This window comes from Typopeltis vanoorti, chromosome 1 (assembly GCF_054136105.1).
Source record: "Typopeltis vanoorti isolate ZY-2024b chromosome 1, IOZ_Tvanoo_1.0, whole genome shotgun sequence".
Classification (NCBI taxonomy): Eukaryota; Metazoa; Arthropoda; class Arachnida; order Uropygi; family Thelyphonidae; genus Typopeltis; species Typopeltis vanoorti.
In genome coordinates, this window is record NC_143549.1 from 100433399 (window position 1) to 100452095 (window position 18697).

General features: G+C 36.0%; 1 protein-coding gene across 2 annotated transcripts in view; it reads right to left on the reverse strand.

The window, feature by feature from the left end:
* sicily (NADH dehydrogenase (ubiquinone) complex I, assembly factor 6 homolog sicily) overlaps nt 1–18697 on the reverse strand; it is a 98858-nt gene that overhangs the window by 34594 nt on the left and 45567 nt on the right. For both annotated transcript variants that reach the window (XM_090392403.1, XM_090392394.1), the window contains exon 5: nt 8430–8486. In XM_090392403.1, coding sequence (XP_090248529.1) covers nt 8430–8486 — 57 coding nt within the window. The remainder of the gene's footprint in view (nt 1–8429; nt 8487–18697) is intronic.

An 18697-nucleotide genomic window follows, 5' to 3' on the forward strand; every position in this document is an offset into this window, starting at 1 on the left:
TTCCTAGGCAACCTCAATATTCATAATTCCAACTGAATTCCCTTTTCCAACATGAGGCAGACATTTTTATATCAAGCAATGATCTAATGCAAATTGTTCATCTACCTACACAAATCTCTGACAACCCTCTTTACTCATCCAATACTTCAGAAATTTTTTTTAACCAGTTTCCCCTCCAAATACATTATAGTGGTCATCTCCCCCCCTCTCGGCAACTCAGACCACAATCTTGTATGTCTTTTCTCTCAAAGAATGCTCTCCCTCAAGCCATTCCTGACCTTGCATCCTCTTACACTACAAAGATGCTAAATGGGATGATCTCCAGAACTTCTAGTCCTCATTTGCATGATAAGATTATTGCTTCAACTCATCCAACAGTAACACTTGCTCTGAATGAGTCACAGAAACCATCCTTGCTGGCATTCATCCCCCCTTCTACTCAGAATCCTCATCTGCTTTCCAAGGCCTGGTTCAACAGAAAGTATATCAGAGTAGTTGAAGAAAAAAATTAAGCTTACCACTGGTGGCATGCATCAAGAATCCCACCTTCATACTTAGCCTATATCAAAACACACAGCAAATGTATAACAGTCATCAGCAGATCCAAATTGGATTTCATAAAGGCCAACAGCAAAAACTTGCCTCCTCTTGTGTAAACAGAAGTCATGCCTTCTGGTCCCTTGCTAATGCCATTGGATGCAATGTGCTCACCTGCACTTCCACCTCTCATCCTGATGGCACGATTGTTATTCACCCAAAATCTAAAGCTGACTTCCTGACATTACTCTTTTCCTCCAACTCTTGCACTTATGACTAAGGCAAATCACTGCTTGCCATACTCCTGAAGTTTTTCAACAAAAAGACATAATAAATTACTAGCTGTATACAAGACAATGTTCAAACCAATTTTAACTTATGGATATGAGAGTTGTGCTAGATATAAAACAGCTGATCAACTGACTGGAGACCATAGATATAAGACTTCTGAAAATGAGTGAATGAGCAAATGGCATCAATGGTAGAATCATATTAAAAATGAAGATACTATGAAGGAACATGACACTTATCAGGAATGTGTCATAAGAGCTTATTTCAGGTGATATGGTCATTTAAACAGAATGGCAAAGGAGAGGATAGCAAAAACACAGAGAGGAATTAATGCATTGTGAAGTGCCTTAGAAAACAAATAAAATATCTGACAATATTGGAGTCCTGACAAATATGACTAATTTGGAGGAAAATTGTGGACAAGAAGTTAGTAATAACAAACTTTCCATGTAGTACTATCACCATCATATTCCTGATACACTTACATATCAGGAATATGATGGTGATTACTCTTGATAGAACCCTGTAACTTCAGCCATGGATTCCTCCATGGCTGCAGGTTGTAAAAATTCCAGCTCATTTGGGCTAATTTTCTACACCTCTTTTCACATGCTTTGACAATTGGATTTCTTCATCTTGTTGGGGGAGAGGCAATCGTTTTTTTTGGTACATTTCTAGGATGCATTTAGTGACAAAATGTTCTTTTGTTTGTTTTTCACACAACTGCTTATCTTATTACTGTATTTTTCTGTTACTTTGTTTATTCTAGAATAAAATACATTGCTTATTTTACTCTGTTAACTGGTCAGCCTGGTTGGCCAAGTACATGGTTAGCATGACCACTCAGCCAATAGGCTGCAGATTCTAATTCCACTATGGGCATTATATTTGTGGTTATCTTTAGGGTGATGAATTGCATCACCTCTTTGAGAAGACCTACTTATTGAAGGTCTGAAGAGATTTGAAAAAGTTCCATATTTGGTCTCTAGAGAAGGGTTTCTAGACTATGTAAAAAATAAATTTAATAAAAATGGGGGGAGAGGAATGCTTAGCACAGCCACAGTTCAAATTTACTATAAGTTTACAAAAACCTTTTGTGGGTGGGAGTCATATGAAAAGATATCTTCCTGGTAGTGTGTGCTTGATGTGCACTAAACTGCTTATAATACAAATTCTCTCTCTTTTTTTTCTCCCTTTTGTAGCCAATTAGACTGTTCTTTTAATGTCAGTGTTTCTCAAACTTCAGATATCTGTGTACCCCTTATCAAAATAATAATAATACTAATAATAAATAAATAAATAAAAAGTATATTTCATTGTAAATGTTTACTTTATTTGAATTTGGATGTACATGTAAACAAAAAATATGATTTATTTTTAATAGAACAAAATTTATAAAGATACTATAAATTTTTACTTAATTTAAATAATTTATCATCGATGAGAGGAGTGAAATTGTTTATGGTGGGATAAAATTTCAGCAAAATTTGGCTCTATAGTTGTTAATTTCAATCTCAGATGCAGTTCAACATCTATAATGCAGTTCCTCTTCATCTTAATATCTACAAGGGCCAAAAATCCGACTTTGCACAGACATGAACTTGGAAATAGAAAAATGAACCTTAGAGCTTTATATGTTAATTCAATAATTTCATTCTGTAGTCATAGCCAAAATGATGATAACATATTATTGTTGTATTTATTTTTTAGGAATCCATCAGAAGCGAGATCTAAAAGTTGTTTTACTGGCAATAGACTCTTTGGCAGAGATTTGTTGATATTGAAAGAGTATCTCATCCACTCAATAATAACATCCAATTCAAGGAAATACTTTTCTAGATTCATTTGTAAGCTTTGTAAATGCTGCATGACAGTAATTTTCACGTGATCATCAATTTGTTCATTTGAACTTGTGAGCAATTCATAAAGAGATGAAAATGTGTCAAATTCTCCATTTCCAACTTACTTTTGGCATAACTTCATCTTTGTCATGAAATACTGAAATTTCCTTGCTTTGTAAAGACAAATTAAGATTATTTAATACAGTAAATATATCTGCCATGTATGCTAATTGACTGAGCCATTTCAATTATGTAAATGTTTTTTCAATTCAAAATTTTCATCCGAAGTTCAAATAAATGTAAGGACCTTTCCATGAGAAAGCCAATGAACATCAGTATGGAAAATAAGTTGTATTTAGAGGATGGCTTTTAATATAATTTATGATTTTACAGCTTCACCTGGAACTTTTTTTAGGTCTATAGACAACATATGTGTAGCCAAAGCCTCCCTGTGTATGCAGCAGTGTGTCAACTTTGCATCTAGTACAACAACTCGAATCCTTGAAACAAGCCCATTTTTAGATCCGACCATGGATTTCACTCCGAATGTGCTTATTCCAACACAACTTTTCCCAGGCTTGTTTTGATGCATAAATGTATTTATATTGTTGAATCTTTCTTCTCCTGTTGTATGTTCTGGCAAGGGTTAGAAAATAAAAGATCATCATGAAGTTTTTGATATTTTTTGTACCTAACAAAAACTAGAATCTCTGATGAGATTTGCAAATTTTGATAATTTGCATTATCTCTGATGAGATAACGCAAAATTTCTGCTATTATTTTTGCTGCAAGCTTGACCAAGGTTTCACAAATTGTTTCCTCTGCACCACTTTTTGCTATTAATAGCTATACACGAGACAAAGCTTCTAAAGCATGGGTGTCCAATCTTTTGGTTTGCCTGGGCCACATATAAAATATACAATATAATTAATGTATATAAGTAACAAAACTTCTTTTTTTTTTAATTTTTTATTATAACATTAAAAAAAAAAAGAGAAGGCAGCATAAAAGTAAAACTAGTGAGATATTTGGTCTTGTTTAGATGAAACCAATGCATCAATGTCTGGTTTGATGGAAGTGGTTGCAATTGGTAGCTAGCTCTCAAGGTTCTCGTCAGAAATTTTTGATTTAACTTTACTCTTTGTATGCTTCATTCTTAAAAGTAGTTGTTCACAAATGTATGTACTACTACCAAAAAGCAATGACATGATATGGGATGAGGTTATGGTTGCCGAGAGAGAAGGAGAGCAAACATCTACAGTATACATAGTATATCTGTAGGGGAAGGGAACTCACTATTTTCATGATCAACTTTCTGAGATAGATAATCAAAAAAGGTCAGTATCGTCATCAGAATTCCTTTACTGACAGTCTAGGGCTGAACACGGCCTGCAGGCCATGGGTTGGACAGCTCTGTTCATAATTTCACCTCCTCACAAATTCAACACCATATTTTGAGATTCTTGTAAATTTTTTGTTTATTTTGAAAAAATTCAATGGTTTATCCTTGTATTCATTATGTACATACATCTTCAAGGCCCACCTTTCCTAATTGGGTTGTGGGGGCAACAGCTGCAAGAGGAACTTCCAATGGTCATGATCCTCTGACACCAAGCTCAGGTGTTCTGGTGGGATTCCCAAACGTGTCCATCCAAGGTTTTGGATATAATCTATCCAGCGAGTCCTTGGCCTCCCACCCTCTGGCTTGGCAAAGAGGGCCTGCTGAGGGACCATCTCTTGTGGCATTCTGACCAGGTGCCCATACCAACGTAACTGTGATCTCTCAACACAGTTATGTTGGTACGGGTACACAGTCGAGAAGTAGCGGTTGAGTATTGAGGGTTTCCCAAATTGCAGAGCTTCTGGCTCTGTCGAGTCTTGTCAGCCCCGCAACCCCTCGAAGGAACCTCATTTCAGTCGCTTGGATTCGTGTCCGCATTCTTTCGGTCATTACCCAACTCTCATGACCATAGGTGAGGATGGGGACATAGACCGTATTGAAGACAGCCAGCTTTGCCTTCTGGCTTAACTTCCGCTTCAATACTACCGAACAGCCAAGCTCCCGCAATATTGAGCTTGCTAAGCCAATTCGAGTATCTAGCTCTACATCCCATTTTCCATCATTCGTGAATATGGATCCAAGGTATATAAACTTCTCCACCTGCCTCATTGGGACTCCACTTACATGTAGAGTGCACTGGGATGGTTGTCTTGAGACCACAAATGTTTCAGTTTTAGAACATTGATCTTCATTCCAGCGTCTGCACAAACAGCTACAAACCTATCCAGGGTCTGCTGGAGGTCATCTGTGGAAGAGCTAAGCAGAACTAGGTCATCAGCTAAGCATGACCTAGTTCTGCTTAGCTCTTCCACAAAAAACAGACGTCCAATGCTACATCTTCCAATTCTGACACACACTCACTGCCTCGGCTGTGCCTATTAATCCAGTCCATAAATATCACGAAAAGGAAGGGGTGACAGAACACACCCTTGGTGGAGGCCAACGGAGACTGTGAAAGGTTCAGACTTTGTGCTGTTTACCCCGACACAAAACTCTGGGCATTCATACAGAGACTTGATGGCAGCTAATAGTTGGCCATCCACTCCATACTCCTATACTACTTGCCAAAGCTTATTCCGAGGAACCCAGTCATATGCCTTCTCCAAGTCCACCAAATATGTGTAGACATTCTTGGCATACTCCCAAGATTTCTCAAAGACTTGCCTTAAAATGAAGATTTGGTCAGTTGTGCTTCTGCTAGGATGAGAGCCACATTGTTCTTCCTGGAACTTTGACTCAACTATGCTCCTGCACTGTCTTTCCAAGCACCTAGCATACACTTTCCCAGGCAGGCTGATCAGAGAGATGCCGCAATAGTTACTGCAATCCTTCTGTTGTCCCTTCTCGAAGACTGGTATTATCATACCTGTCTGCCATTGCTTTGGTGCTCGCCCAGATATCCAAGCAGCCTGACACACTCGAGTCAGTCGGAGAACACCATCTCGATTTAAGGCTTTTAGTGTTTAGGGCCAAAATTCATTATGTTTCAATTCAAAACGGTGATTTAAATTAGATGGTTTTGTGCTTTCATTTTTTAAAGTTCCACTACAAATGAGACACAATGGAATAGGTTCCTCTTCATTTTCTATCCGTGAAAATCCACATTTCAAGTAATTTGTATTGTACTTACGAAGTTTTTTTCATCTTCTTCCTAGTTGGTTCTTTACAGATGTCAGATGACACATCCTTATCAATTTCATTTGATCCAGATACAGCATCAATGTTTTCTTATTGCTTACAGCTACTTGTATCTGCTATATTGCTCTCTTTTGCGCATTTTATAAATCCAATCTTTAGTCAATGATCCAGGCTTAAGAATTTGAAAGCTAAAAAATTTATAATATTTATTATAAGTATTATAACTTCCATACATTCCATACATTATGAAAGCAATTATATCACTGTAAAAGTAGTACAAACCTATTTTTTTTTATCAGTCACTATTGTACACTCTTCGCATTGTTGCAGGCTCACAACGTACATTCATATACGAAGCTGAATGAAGATTCACAAGTGATCACCTGCGAATTTGCAAACTATTCAAATGAAGCAGTTATCACAAATGAAGTAGGAGAATTCATACATAATATATAATTTATTGAGAAATATATACATTTAAAATAATTCTTTTTTTCATAATAATGATTCCATGCATTAATGATGCATAGCCAAAAATTGTCACGTACCCCATGAAGACATCTTACGTATCCTCAGGGTATGCATATCATACTTTGAGAAACACTGCTATATGTCATGATTCACATCATGTGCATAATAGAAATATTCAGTATCCTGATCTTATTTGATATCAATATCCTGATGTGTAATTTTATTTATATATATATATATATGTGACAAGAGCATCCATTTGTGATATCATTGTTTATTTATTGCCCAATGTAGATATACAGGTGTCAGTTTCCTGAATAATGTTATTTCCTAGGGAGGCAAAGTAATTCTTGCAGTGTTTATTTTTCCTCTTATTTCATCTAGATGGATTTCTAGGGCAATTTTCTGAGAGCTTTGGGTTATTTCTTTTAGCAGTTACTTAAAAGGATGATTATGAGAAAACAGCATCATCCTCATTTGATGATCATTTTGCATGTGATTTTGGCTGTAATGAGAAGCCTATTGTTTTGACTTCAATCATTGAATATATGTTATTTTTGTCATGAACTGCAATGGACATTTTTTAGACAACCAGGACTTGGATAGGGTGAGGGATTTGCTGTGGAGTGGGAAACAAAGGCTTTCATTATGCTAAGGATTATTTCAATTATTTGGTCAGAGCAGGTGCCTGGATGGTAGGAGTAATAAGTAAACAGTAATCAGACCATGAAAAGCATATCCCAGAAGTCATCCCACTTGACACCATTGTAGTGTCATAGGGGTATGAAGCTGAGATTGGCTAGGTGAAGATAATCTATTGAAAAGGAAACGGGATGAGGTTATGATTACCGAGAGAAGGAGAGCAAATAACTACAGTATATTATATAGTGTATCTGTGTGTATGGGGACTCACTATTTCCATGATCAACTTTCAGAGATAGATAATCAAAAATGGTCAATATCATCATCAGAATTAGGATAACAGTAAGGGCAGAAAATGAAAGCTATAAAGTGAGGTAAGAATATCTTGAGGCAGAGCAAATTGTAAAGTTGTGATTCAAAGTTCCATAATGTTTGGCAAGGAATTTCTGATTTGAAAAAAAAAAAGTGTATGTTCCTCCTTTTTTACAGAAGGCATTAAGAAAGATGTAGCTGAGATAGATGAGGCAGAATATAGTAAATAAAAATGCTAACTGAGATAACAGAGTGAGTTTTGATCTTGTAAGTGGAGGTGTACACCATTAATATTTGTACTGATGCCCTGGACAATAGAAATAGATGTAGAAGTGTTTTTTTGATGGATAAAAATTTGGCTTCTTTGGGTAGACTTTTTTTCGCAACTTTCTGTTATGTTTTTTTATATTTTTTTGGAGATTTTATATATCTGCAGTGACACTAATGTGTATGTGGTCATCTTTCATGGTTGAGTTAGAGAAGAAACTTATAGATTAGGGGCATGCAACAGAGGTGAGGGACTAAGCCACATAACTCCCACACACACGGAATGCTCTAACTCCAATCCAAACTTTTGGTGTACGCTTTTCTTTCCCTGATCATTACTACCTGAATATAACATGTTGTAATAGTCATTTGGAAGAATCTCACTAAACTTCTTTAATTCTTCTGCCAGTTCTACTTTTCTGTTATGCTTTTCTACTATGTTGAATCCTGATACTGAGTTTCTTCTAGCAGCTGTTGACTTTTCACTGTTTGCCCTGATTCCCTTAAGAAACCAGATGATTCCTTTTTCTCCTCTGACATTATCCCATCGTAGCATCATTTTGGTTTAAGCAAAAAAAGAATATAGTGAATAATCCAAGCACTACTTAAGGGGATTGGATTGCACGATGAAAAGGTGAACGAATGGACATTGGGTAAGAAGTCCTATTTGGTTTTTCACATTCCTTAAAAAACTATTTGGAGGTCTCCCAATTATTTAACAGTGACCCAACTATTTTTAATCATAGTAAATCAGAATTTTCCTCATTAAAACTTAAAAACAAAGCCATGTTATTAGAAGATTAATTAAGTGAGTGAATCATTTAACTATGTTAACTACGTTCAGATATACATTCAGATGCATTACTAACCCGACTATCAATGAGACGATGAAACCAGTGTTTGGAAAGCTTCACTTTAAAAATAACCTATGAGAAAAATAAGACAATTTTCAATATTCATAATATATATTAATACTTTTGTAAAGATCATTTTAAAAAAGTATTTAGCTGAAAGATATCACAAAATGTATATATACTGTATATATACTAAATATATATATATATATATATATACAGTATTATTAAAACACTTAAGGAATTGAACAACGTAGTTAAGAATATAAATTAAATTAAATTTTAATAAATATTTCCGATATTTCGGCAACATCACGTTGCCATCTTCTAAAGGAACTTACAAAAAAAGCATGTGCACATAGGCAATACAACACAGTAACTGGGAATGAAGTGATGAAGCTATTGTTCTCCTAAAAGTCCTGATGGTGCCCTCTAGCAGGCTAAGTAGGTGTTCTTGGCCATTGGGCTGAAGGTCTGCTGATGTAAGCCTCCCAAATTTGGGGCAGTCGCATACAACCAAATTTGTTGAGGTTTGGAGAATTTCTTAGGGCTGAGGCTGATTCCATAAATAGTCTTTCGAATTTGTATTTGCTAGGGTGTATTACTGTAGCTTTCTTCCACCATATTCTGTGGCATATATCCAGAGCATGGTCTGCAAGACCAGAATGGCTGTACTTGTGAAAACGGATGTAGTCCTTGTGTTCAGAAATTCTGATATTCGCTGTCCTGCCTGTTTGGCCAAAGTAAGACAGTTTACAACTGTATACACCAGGTAGGTCTAGGGGAAGTGGGTGGTCTTTAGTGGAGCGGATAAGGGATGCCAATTTTCTGTAAGGTCTGTAACAGGAAGTCAGATCCCCCCCACCCCACAATAAGGATTACTCTAAATTCATCACCATTCCCTACATCCGAGGCACCTCGGAAAAGATTACCAAAATCTTAAAAAAACATGATCTGACCTCCTGTTACAGACCTTACAGAAAATTGGCATCCCTTATCCGCTCCACTAAAGACCAACCACTTCCCCTAGACCTACCTGGTGTATACAGTTGTAAACTGTCTTACTTTGGCCAAACAGGCAGGACAGCGAATATCAGAATTTCTGAACACAAGGACTACATCCGTTTTCACAAGTACAGCCATTCTGGTCTTGCAGACCATGCTCTGGATACACGCCACAGAATACGGTGGAAGAAAGCTACAGTAATACACCGTAGCAAATACAAATTCGAAAGACTATTTATGGAATCAGCCTCAGCCCTAAGAAATTCTCCAAACCTCAACAAATTTGGTTGTATGCGACTGCCCCAAATTTGGGAGGCTTACATCAGCAGACCTTCAGCCCAACGGCCAAGAACACCTACTTAGCCCGCTAGAGGGCACCATCAGGACTTTTAGGAGAACAATAGCTTCATCACTTCATTCCCAGTTACTGTGTTGTAGTGTCTACATGCACGTGCTTTTTTTGTAAGTTCCTTTAGAAGATGGCAACGTGACGTTGCCGAAATATCGGAAATATTTATTAAAGTTTAATTTAATTTATATTCTTAACTACGTTGTTCAATTCCTTAAGTATTTTAATAATGCATAACCAACGTATAAGCCTGTCTACGAGAATCAATATATACAGTATATATATACTAAATATAGTAAATATATATATATGACTGTATATATACTAAAATTATGTTTTATTTAAAACTGTTTACACCAATAGCTTATAAATCATTCATTCTAGATTCATCCTATAACAGGACCATCTAGTATAATATGAATTGACTTAAAGGCCTTCCCATACCACTGTGGCAATTTATAACATAATGATAACTTTGCAATTTTTTTTTATTTCATGGAACGTGGAATGTTATATGAAATAAAACATCGTTGTATGTTGACTTACTTTTTTGCCAAAAATGTTCGCGGCATTCTTTTTCAAGAAGGTGTAAATTTTAGCTTAAAAAAATCTAAGGCAAAGGTAGGAGAAATGTGCAATTTCATGAAATGTTGAGAACTCATGTGTTTTGATAGTATTACATCTTTTCATAAAAATAAACGCTTCTTCATGTTATCCTCTATTTATAGGTACATATTTTTCACACATTGTGTTTTGAATATTGTAATAACTTTTTTCATAAGAAATAAATATTCTTCATGGATGTTTTAACAAGAGAGATTACTGATGTAAAATAAATTAAAAAATAAACTTTTCAACTTTACACTTACAGTCATATTAAACTGGTATCCTAACCCTCTTGCCCACCTTTTCAGCTTATTCAAAGTCTCCTGAAGTGCTGATAACTTCCTTCACTACGTGTTATTCCCGCTTCTCATGCAGGGTCCGAGTGTTACTTCTATGTGACTTCTTGTTAGTACCACTCCCAACCGACCTGTCGCCTAGTCTGCCGCTGGGAGGGGGGGGATATATTTTTGGCTGTAGAGGCGTATGTTCATGGGGCTGGTTTGTCTGCCTGTGGGATGAAAAACGCCAGATAAACTAGCGGAAAAAACTCTACTGTTTGTGCCCAAGACCAGCTAACTTGGCTATGCCTGAGGAAGATCCTCAAGTTCCTCATGTCTTCCATGGGAATCGAACCTGGGACACTCCTTCCACAGGCATATGGTTGCGGCGCAAAGCCACTAGGCTAACCGTGCAAACCCTGAAGTGCTGATATATCAACAATATTTCAAAATACAGGTAACTCTTGTTATACCAGCTTTTGTCATCCACATTTTTGTATATATGAAGTTTCATTTCAGTACATGACTATTGCTTTTTCCTATCAAGGTCATGGAAGCTGCCACGCCATGTGCCTTGTTTCCTACTTCAGTCTACTGTGCTCAGTGGCTCAGTATCCATTTTGTGTCCCTACTGACTTATTGGCTTATGCATATTGTGTTTATCTGTATATAATATCAGTGCTTCTTGAGCAAGATATCTTGCAATTGCAAAACAAAGGCAATTAAGAGTGAAAGAACATGAATAAAAACCAAGTGAAGAAAAGGCCTAGGAATTCCCCTTCTTTAGAGGTGAGGTTGGAAGTTCTGAATCAGTTGTGAAAGTAACATTCAAAGAGCCACTGGATGAGTAATTCTACGGTGAGAATCATTCGTGATAATAATGATACAATTCATAAGAGCACTTAATCGTCTCCATGAATCTCAGAATGACCTGACAAGAATAATGAAATCTTAATCACATGCAACTGAGAATATGATAAGGATGCTGGTTATGTGGATCAAGCATCAGAACATGCCTTTGTCTAGAGTGGTCATATGAGAGAGGGTGAAGAATTTGTATAAAGATATGACAAAAGATGAAAAACAACAGACCTTTTGCTGCAAGTTGTGGATGGTTTGACTGCTATAAGAGTCACTATGTGTTCCACAATCTCAACAGTATTGACAGGGCTGCAGCTGCAAATCACATTGCCACCAAGGAATTTCATGATATTTTCAATGAAAAGTTGTTTCAATTTCAATGCATGTTGCTTTTAGGAGGCAATGCTTTTGGGGACTACAAAATAAGGTCTCTCATGGTGATGGTATATCACTCAAAAAAAACCCACAGGCACTGAAGGGATATGTAAAAGAAAAAATGAATGCCTGTTGTTTGGAAACTGAATAAGAAAGGCTAGATAATATCATAGATTTTCAGTGAATATGTTTCAGGAAAGTTGCACAAAGAATTGAAAGCCTATTATGAAAATGAGAAGATTCCCTTCAAAATTCTTGTTATTCTGGATAATGCTCTTGGTCATCCATAAAATGTTGCTAATTTCATTGAAACTATTCAGGTATTGTTTCTCCCACAAACACACCACTCCTCAACTCATGGATCAAGGTGTCAATGCAACTTTTAAAGCCTGTTATCTGTGACAAACCTTCACCATGCTTAACAAGAAATGCAATGCATATAAACTTGATATCAAAGAATTCTGAGGAAATTAAACATCAAGATGGCAAGTGATATCATTTATAATGCCTGGAATGAACTCACTCCTCACTGTATGAATGATGGTGGAAAAAAACTCTTGCCTGAGGCTGTAAATGTTAAAGGTTTAATATTCGAGGATGATGTTACCATCACAAAGAAAATTATTGCCGACATGGCTCATCAGATTGGATTTGAAGAGAGCAATGAAGAAAGTGGAAGACTTGCCATGAATCACATCAGGAGCAATGAAGATCTGGCTACTGAAATGCACACGGTAAGAATCTGAGTCAAGTAAGTCCTGTGGAGGTGGAGGCTGAGCCTGTGAAACTCTCACAGCAAAGATCATGTCTCATAATTTTAAGTTGATAGTGCCATGGTTCTCTTTGAAGAACATGAAAAGAGATTGAAAATGTCCTTAAATACTATATGGGTGTCTACAATCAGAGGTTGAAAACTGTAAGCAGGTTTCCAATGAGAGATTTGTTTTGGAATGCACCGCTATTATCCCATGTTAATAAGCCTTTTGTTTTATGCATTTTTCAATATATGTAGTAATTCTCGAGAATGCAACTCAACTCAAGAATGCAATCTCCCCAACTCTGCATCATCTTTAAACAATTGCATAACCTGCAATCCATTCATAATATCATTAATATTAAGACAGAAGCCATAAATATCATTAATATTAGGGCTCAGACAGTAATGGTCCACTATTGAGTACTGCAAGTTCCACAACTGTTACCTTCCACGTTCTTAATACAGAATGTGATGTTTAATTCCATAGTAACTTTTTTCTTCAAAGTAAAATATGCAATTATCCATTATATGAGATTATCAGGACTGATATGATAGGATCATATGCCAACAGTTGTCATGGTACTAAAGTTGGCAGTATGAATATCTTCCATACTAACAGACACAATATGCATGCAATATAGCAGTTTATTTATGTAATGATATATTAATAAATTTATAGCATACATATATTTCATATATTTTTGTTTAAAGTAGTAGAAAACACACAAAAATGCAATGAACATAGATACATTGTACTGTATTATGTTGTGTGAATGGTATTTATGTCATGTGGGAAACATCATCAAGTACAAGCAAACTGAAAAACTAGAAATGTAGCTTATAATAAATTTAGTTTAATCCTTTATCCAAGTGTGAGCAAACAAAGTTTGCACCTGAAAGTATCTTCAGGATTGAGGTAAGGTGGCATAAATGTAGCTTGTGTATTCAACTGGAAAATGTAGCATAAATGTGTAATAGATGTGTGACTGACAAATAAGGAAAAAAAATATTTTTAGGGAAAAAAAAGGATTTACTCAACTATTAAAAATGTATTAGAAAATTCTAAATTTGACTCAGCTTGGGGCAATTAACCAAATTTGTAATAGAAAACTTACAAAAATCTTGCAATATTTACTTTTCATGCAAATAAGTATTATGCAATTAAAATTATGATCTGTACTGCAATCCAAATATATAAATCTTCGACATCTATCCAGATACACTGTACTGAATTATAGAAGTCAGAAACTTCTGTACTTTGGATACAATTCACAATTTCAGGTATAGACCACAACAGCTAAGATAAAACTATTTTCTTGCTGTAACTGTTTGATTTTTGGTTTAATGGCATAAGTACATCTATGGTCACACAATGCTGTGCCAGTACATGTGTAATAAATAAGGGGCATATGCAGATCTAAAATCTGTACAAAAAAAAATAAATGATATCTTTTTTAGAAGTATATGAGGCAATAAATAATTAAAACAGCATAACCAGATAAAAATCGGTGTAGAAAAACAGATGTAAAAAGAAGTATATAAAAAAAGTATAAAATTCAAAAAGCATTCATTAATAAACTGGATTTTTTTAAAAGAATATAAGCAAGAAACTAATATTGAATAACATACATATGAGCTGTGTGTGTGTGTGTGTGTGTGTGTGTGTACACAGCTCAAAATTTAAAAATTGTGACGCTTGATGAGCCTGATAAAATCTGCTTGAGTATATAGGGCTCAGACAGATTATGAAAATGGCTAAAACAGTGGTTGTGCTTGATGAAACATGGACAGTCCATTGAAATATGAATGATGGTTATGGCAACTCACACATAGGCATATCATCACCCCCTCAATAAGGTGTGTGTAAGATGACTATGATCCATGTGGAACCAAGAAGGAACATCTTCCTCTTTACAGTCTTTAAAGAGGGAGATTTCCTTTGAGACCAAAGTTGCGTTTCAATATTTCAAATCTCCAAGCAGGGTTGTATGCTTTATATATATATATATATATATATATATATATATATATATATATATATATATATATATATATAAACATCAGATGAATGTGTGTTAGGAAGGCATCTCTAATGGATGCCTCCAACTAGACTACATGATCAGTAGTAGAATATTTTTTTGAAACCAGATTTGTATTTGTGTTGTGGAAAAAAAAAAGGTTGTTCCTTTCCAGAAAACATAAAAACAAGAGTTCACCATTTTTTCCTGAATCTTGAACCAGCAGATGGGTCAGAAAAATTGGACAGTATTATTTGGGAATTTTGAATCATTCCTAACTTATGAAAGGCAATAATAATTGCCTTTTGCCAGGTATCCAGAAATGTACTCTCACAGAAAATTCTGTTGTAAAGGTGCAACAGCTGATCGATGGATAACAGTGATGACAGATGTTTTACCATCTCTTAATTGATATTATCTGGTGCAACAGCATTTAAGCTGAATAGCACTTAAGAAGAACAGCTTTCTTTCTTCTTTCTTTGGTGCAGTTCAAAGAAATGAGAATTTGATGTTTTTCTGCTTTGCTTTTTTGAGCAAGGAACTTCGGGGAATAAGATATTGCTGATGTTTCAGAAAAATTTCCCTGAGTGGGTTGGAAGTTGCTGCTGGGTCAGCAACTGTGCAACCATTATATTCAAGGATGGAGAGTTAGTGGGTGGTGAATCTGCCTTTCATTTTCTGGATTTTTTCCCAGTACTTTGCTATTGGTGGTTTTTTTTAGTAGATGTATATTAGATGAAGAATTCCTTCCAACTCTGACAACAGATGTATCTTACTTAAACCCACACACAAAAAAACTTGAAAGTAACTAGGTTTGTTGTGGGATATCATCAGAAAATATCCAACCTTTCTTCCAAGCTTCTCTGGCTGCTGTGCAATTGTCATTCCACCATGGCATAAGAAAATGTGAAAACCAACCAGATGTTTTAGGAACTGCAGTTATGACAGCGGGGTGCTTAAGGGTCAAAGCTGTATAACTGAGAGGAGAACTCCACATAGCCTTTAAAGGAATGCGGAGAACCGACCAGGGCTTCTGACCTAATGCCCAATCCTCACCTTCTCGTGGTGCACCCTGTTAGGTATCTACTTGGATACTGAACGAACGAGGATGGGCTGGCAATTTGTGATTTAGCCAACCAAATTGTATTCTTATTGGTTAAACCAAAATAAAAAATGATGGTACGACATGACAAAATTTCATGCTGGCTGGGGCGTCGCTCGGTTAAACAAGGTCCGCGTTGTTTTCACCAGGGAACCAGGGCGAACAGCAAAAAGTCAGCTACTGGAACAAATCCTAAAACCCACCCTAACTCAACGTCACCAGAGTTCAAGATCGGTACTATCAACATAAGAAGCCTGAAAGGCAAAGAAATGGAGCTAGCTGAGGAATTAGATAAGTACCAGATCGACATAATAGGGAGTGTGTTATATCTTCGTCTTTTGTCTTTTTGACGTCATTGTCGCCTTATCTCTTATTTATCCTATCTTAAACTTTATCTTTTGTTATCATTAAATTTTAGTACTTTATCTTTTGTAATCATTAAATTTTAGTACTTTACTTATTATCAGATAATTCGTTTGCCGACAAATTTATATTATTTAATGACTGCACCAGCCGGCAACTAAATTCTGATACACTAACCAAGATTACTTAGAAAGAAAATGCAGTGATCATGAAGTATGCAGTCGTGGTCCCGTTTCTTATACTATTAGTGGATTCCCCTTTTATGCACGGTTCGTAATTTTCCAAGCGGTAATTCAATCCACAGAAAACATGACAAACTCGTTTGATTACACATAAAGAAATACGTTTATTTTAGCACAAAACATAATGATACAAGTTAGTTAATCCTTAAATTAAAACAGTCTGGGTTCCTTCCCTTTTCTTAATTTAACACATCCAAAATTTCTACACCGTAATCCTCTATCTATACTGACACAAATTCCTTCACTTATATATATATATAACTATCCTCAGACTCTGACATCATATACTAAATAACCAATCTACTATCACACATGCTAATTACATATATATATACAAGTCAATTCAGTAACTCTGACATAGATTTCTTGAGGCAATGCTGCTTCTTATATTTCAGACTTAATCCTCCCCCAAAATTTTAGTTAACATTCAATTAGGTTTTAGCAGTATAACATTATTATTCTTTAGACACAAACAGTTCGTAGCCTCGGTCTCCTACTTGGCTCAAGCCTAAAATGCCTTTTCCTTAGATATAGACAAAATGTCCAAACTGCAGACAGTTTTTGTAACACTTCACAGAAATGGGCTGTGTTCTTAAAGATCAGTTTTCCTTACTCCACGGTTACTCCGAATTAATATGAAGAGATTTCTGCTTACCGTTCTTGCTTTATCTGGATATTCGGATCTCTTTACTGTACTTTCTTTAATGGTGGCTTCACCATTCTTTTGTTCCACACAAAACAAAACACTTTTACACTGATTTATACACCGAAGTTAACTCATCAGTGGCCCTCTCTTCTTAGGAATCTGGAGGCACTATAGCTGCAGCTTTGATCCACATAGCACACATAGCAAGGGGAGATTCTTGCTACGCATGGCGGCAAGCTTTTCACAGCTATACAGCCTTCCGCACAGGAAACCAGGTACCGATGAAACGAGAAGAAAAAGAGAAGGATTCAAATCCCCGCCGAAACCTATATACTCCAAAACAGCACCCTCACTTGGTGGTGTCATCATACGTACGACGGCTGCCGATTGGATACCGTGGCCACGAACTATCTTTGACATGGCCTAAAACTATTATTAGCTTGTACACATCCTTTTAGAATTTATACATGATTTTCTACCTTAATAGATTTAACAAACCTTCTCTATTTAGTTTATGGGATACTTTAACATTGCTTAGAATTTACTAATCTGGGTAATTAATGAGCACTTTTTCTATTTGGAGGCATAAGTACGTCCTTATCCACTCCTTCTGAGCTAATCCTATGTTGGGTCGGAAAAAGAAGATGACTCATCACATTTTCCGACACAACAGAGTGACTGAAACAAAAAAGACAAAAACTGGTGAGATCTTTCTGAGCAATAAATACAAAATGTTATATTCAGGAAATGACAATCAAGGAAAAGAAGGAGTAGCCATAGTATTCAACACAAAATATGAGGCTAATTTTCTTGAATGGTAGTCAGTCTCAAGTAGAGTAATGTGGGCAAATATGAGAATGGAGAACTGGACAATGAGACTTATTTGTGCCTATGCACCCACAGAAGGTTCTACTAAGGTAGAAGTGGAGGAATTTTTTTGAGGCTTTAGAAAAAGCAACTGACACAATGAAAAAGGAAAAGTTGGTCCTTGCTGGGGATCTAAATAGCAGAGTAGGAAATTATTGTGAGAAATACAAAAATATTTTGGGAAAATTTGGAGAAAAGAGCAAAGCTAATAATAATGCCAAATATCTGTTGGATTTCTGCTCAGGACATGGACTTGTTATTACTAACACCATGTTCCAACATAAAAATGTGCACAAATTCACATGGAGAGAAGAGGCAAGGAATAAGAAAAGTCTCATTGACTATGTTATTGTTGATAGTGATGTTTTCTCCCTGGTACAGGACACCAGAGTGTACAGAGGATTTGAAATTGGAAGCGATCGCTATTTAGTCTTGAGCTGGATAAAATTGAATTTCATATTGCAAAGAATAACATGTAAGAAAGTTTTAAAGCAAATAAAAGTTGAGCAGCACTCAGATGTGAACTGTAGACTAAATTACACAAAGATTATTGAAGAAAAAATGAGAGTTTGAGAACAGGAATCAAACCTTGGAGATTCAGTGGCAAGCCTTGAAAAAAGCCCTGATTGATTCAGCTATAGAGGCATGTGGTGAAGTTGTCTGCAAGGATAGAAAAATTAGAACTCCATGGTGGACACAGGAAGTTAAAGAGACAGTGAAGGAAAAGAAGAAAGCATATCAAAAGTTCCTGTCAAATAAGTCAACTTGTGCTCTTAGAGAATACAGAGACAAATGCAAGAATGCTAAACATTGT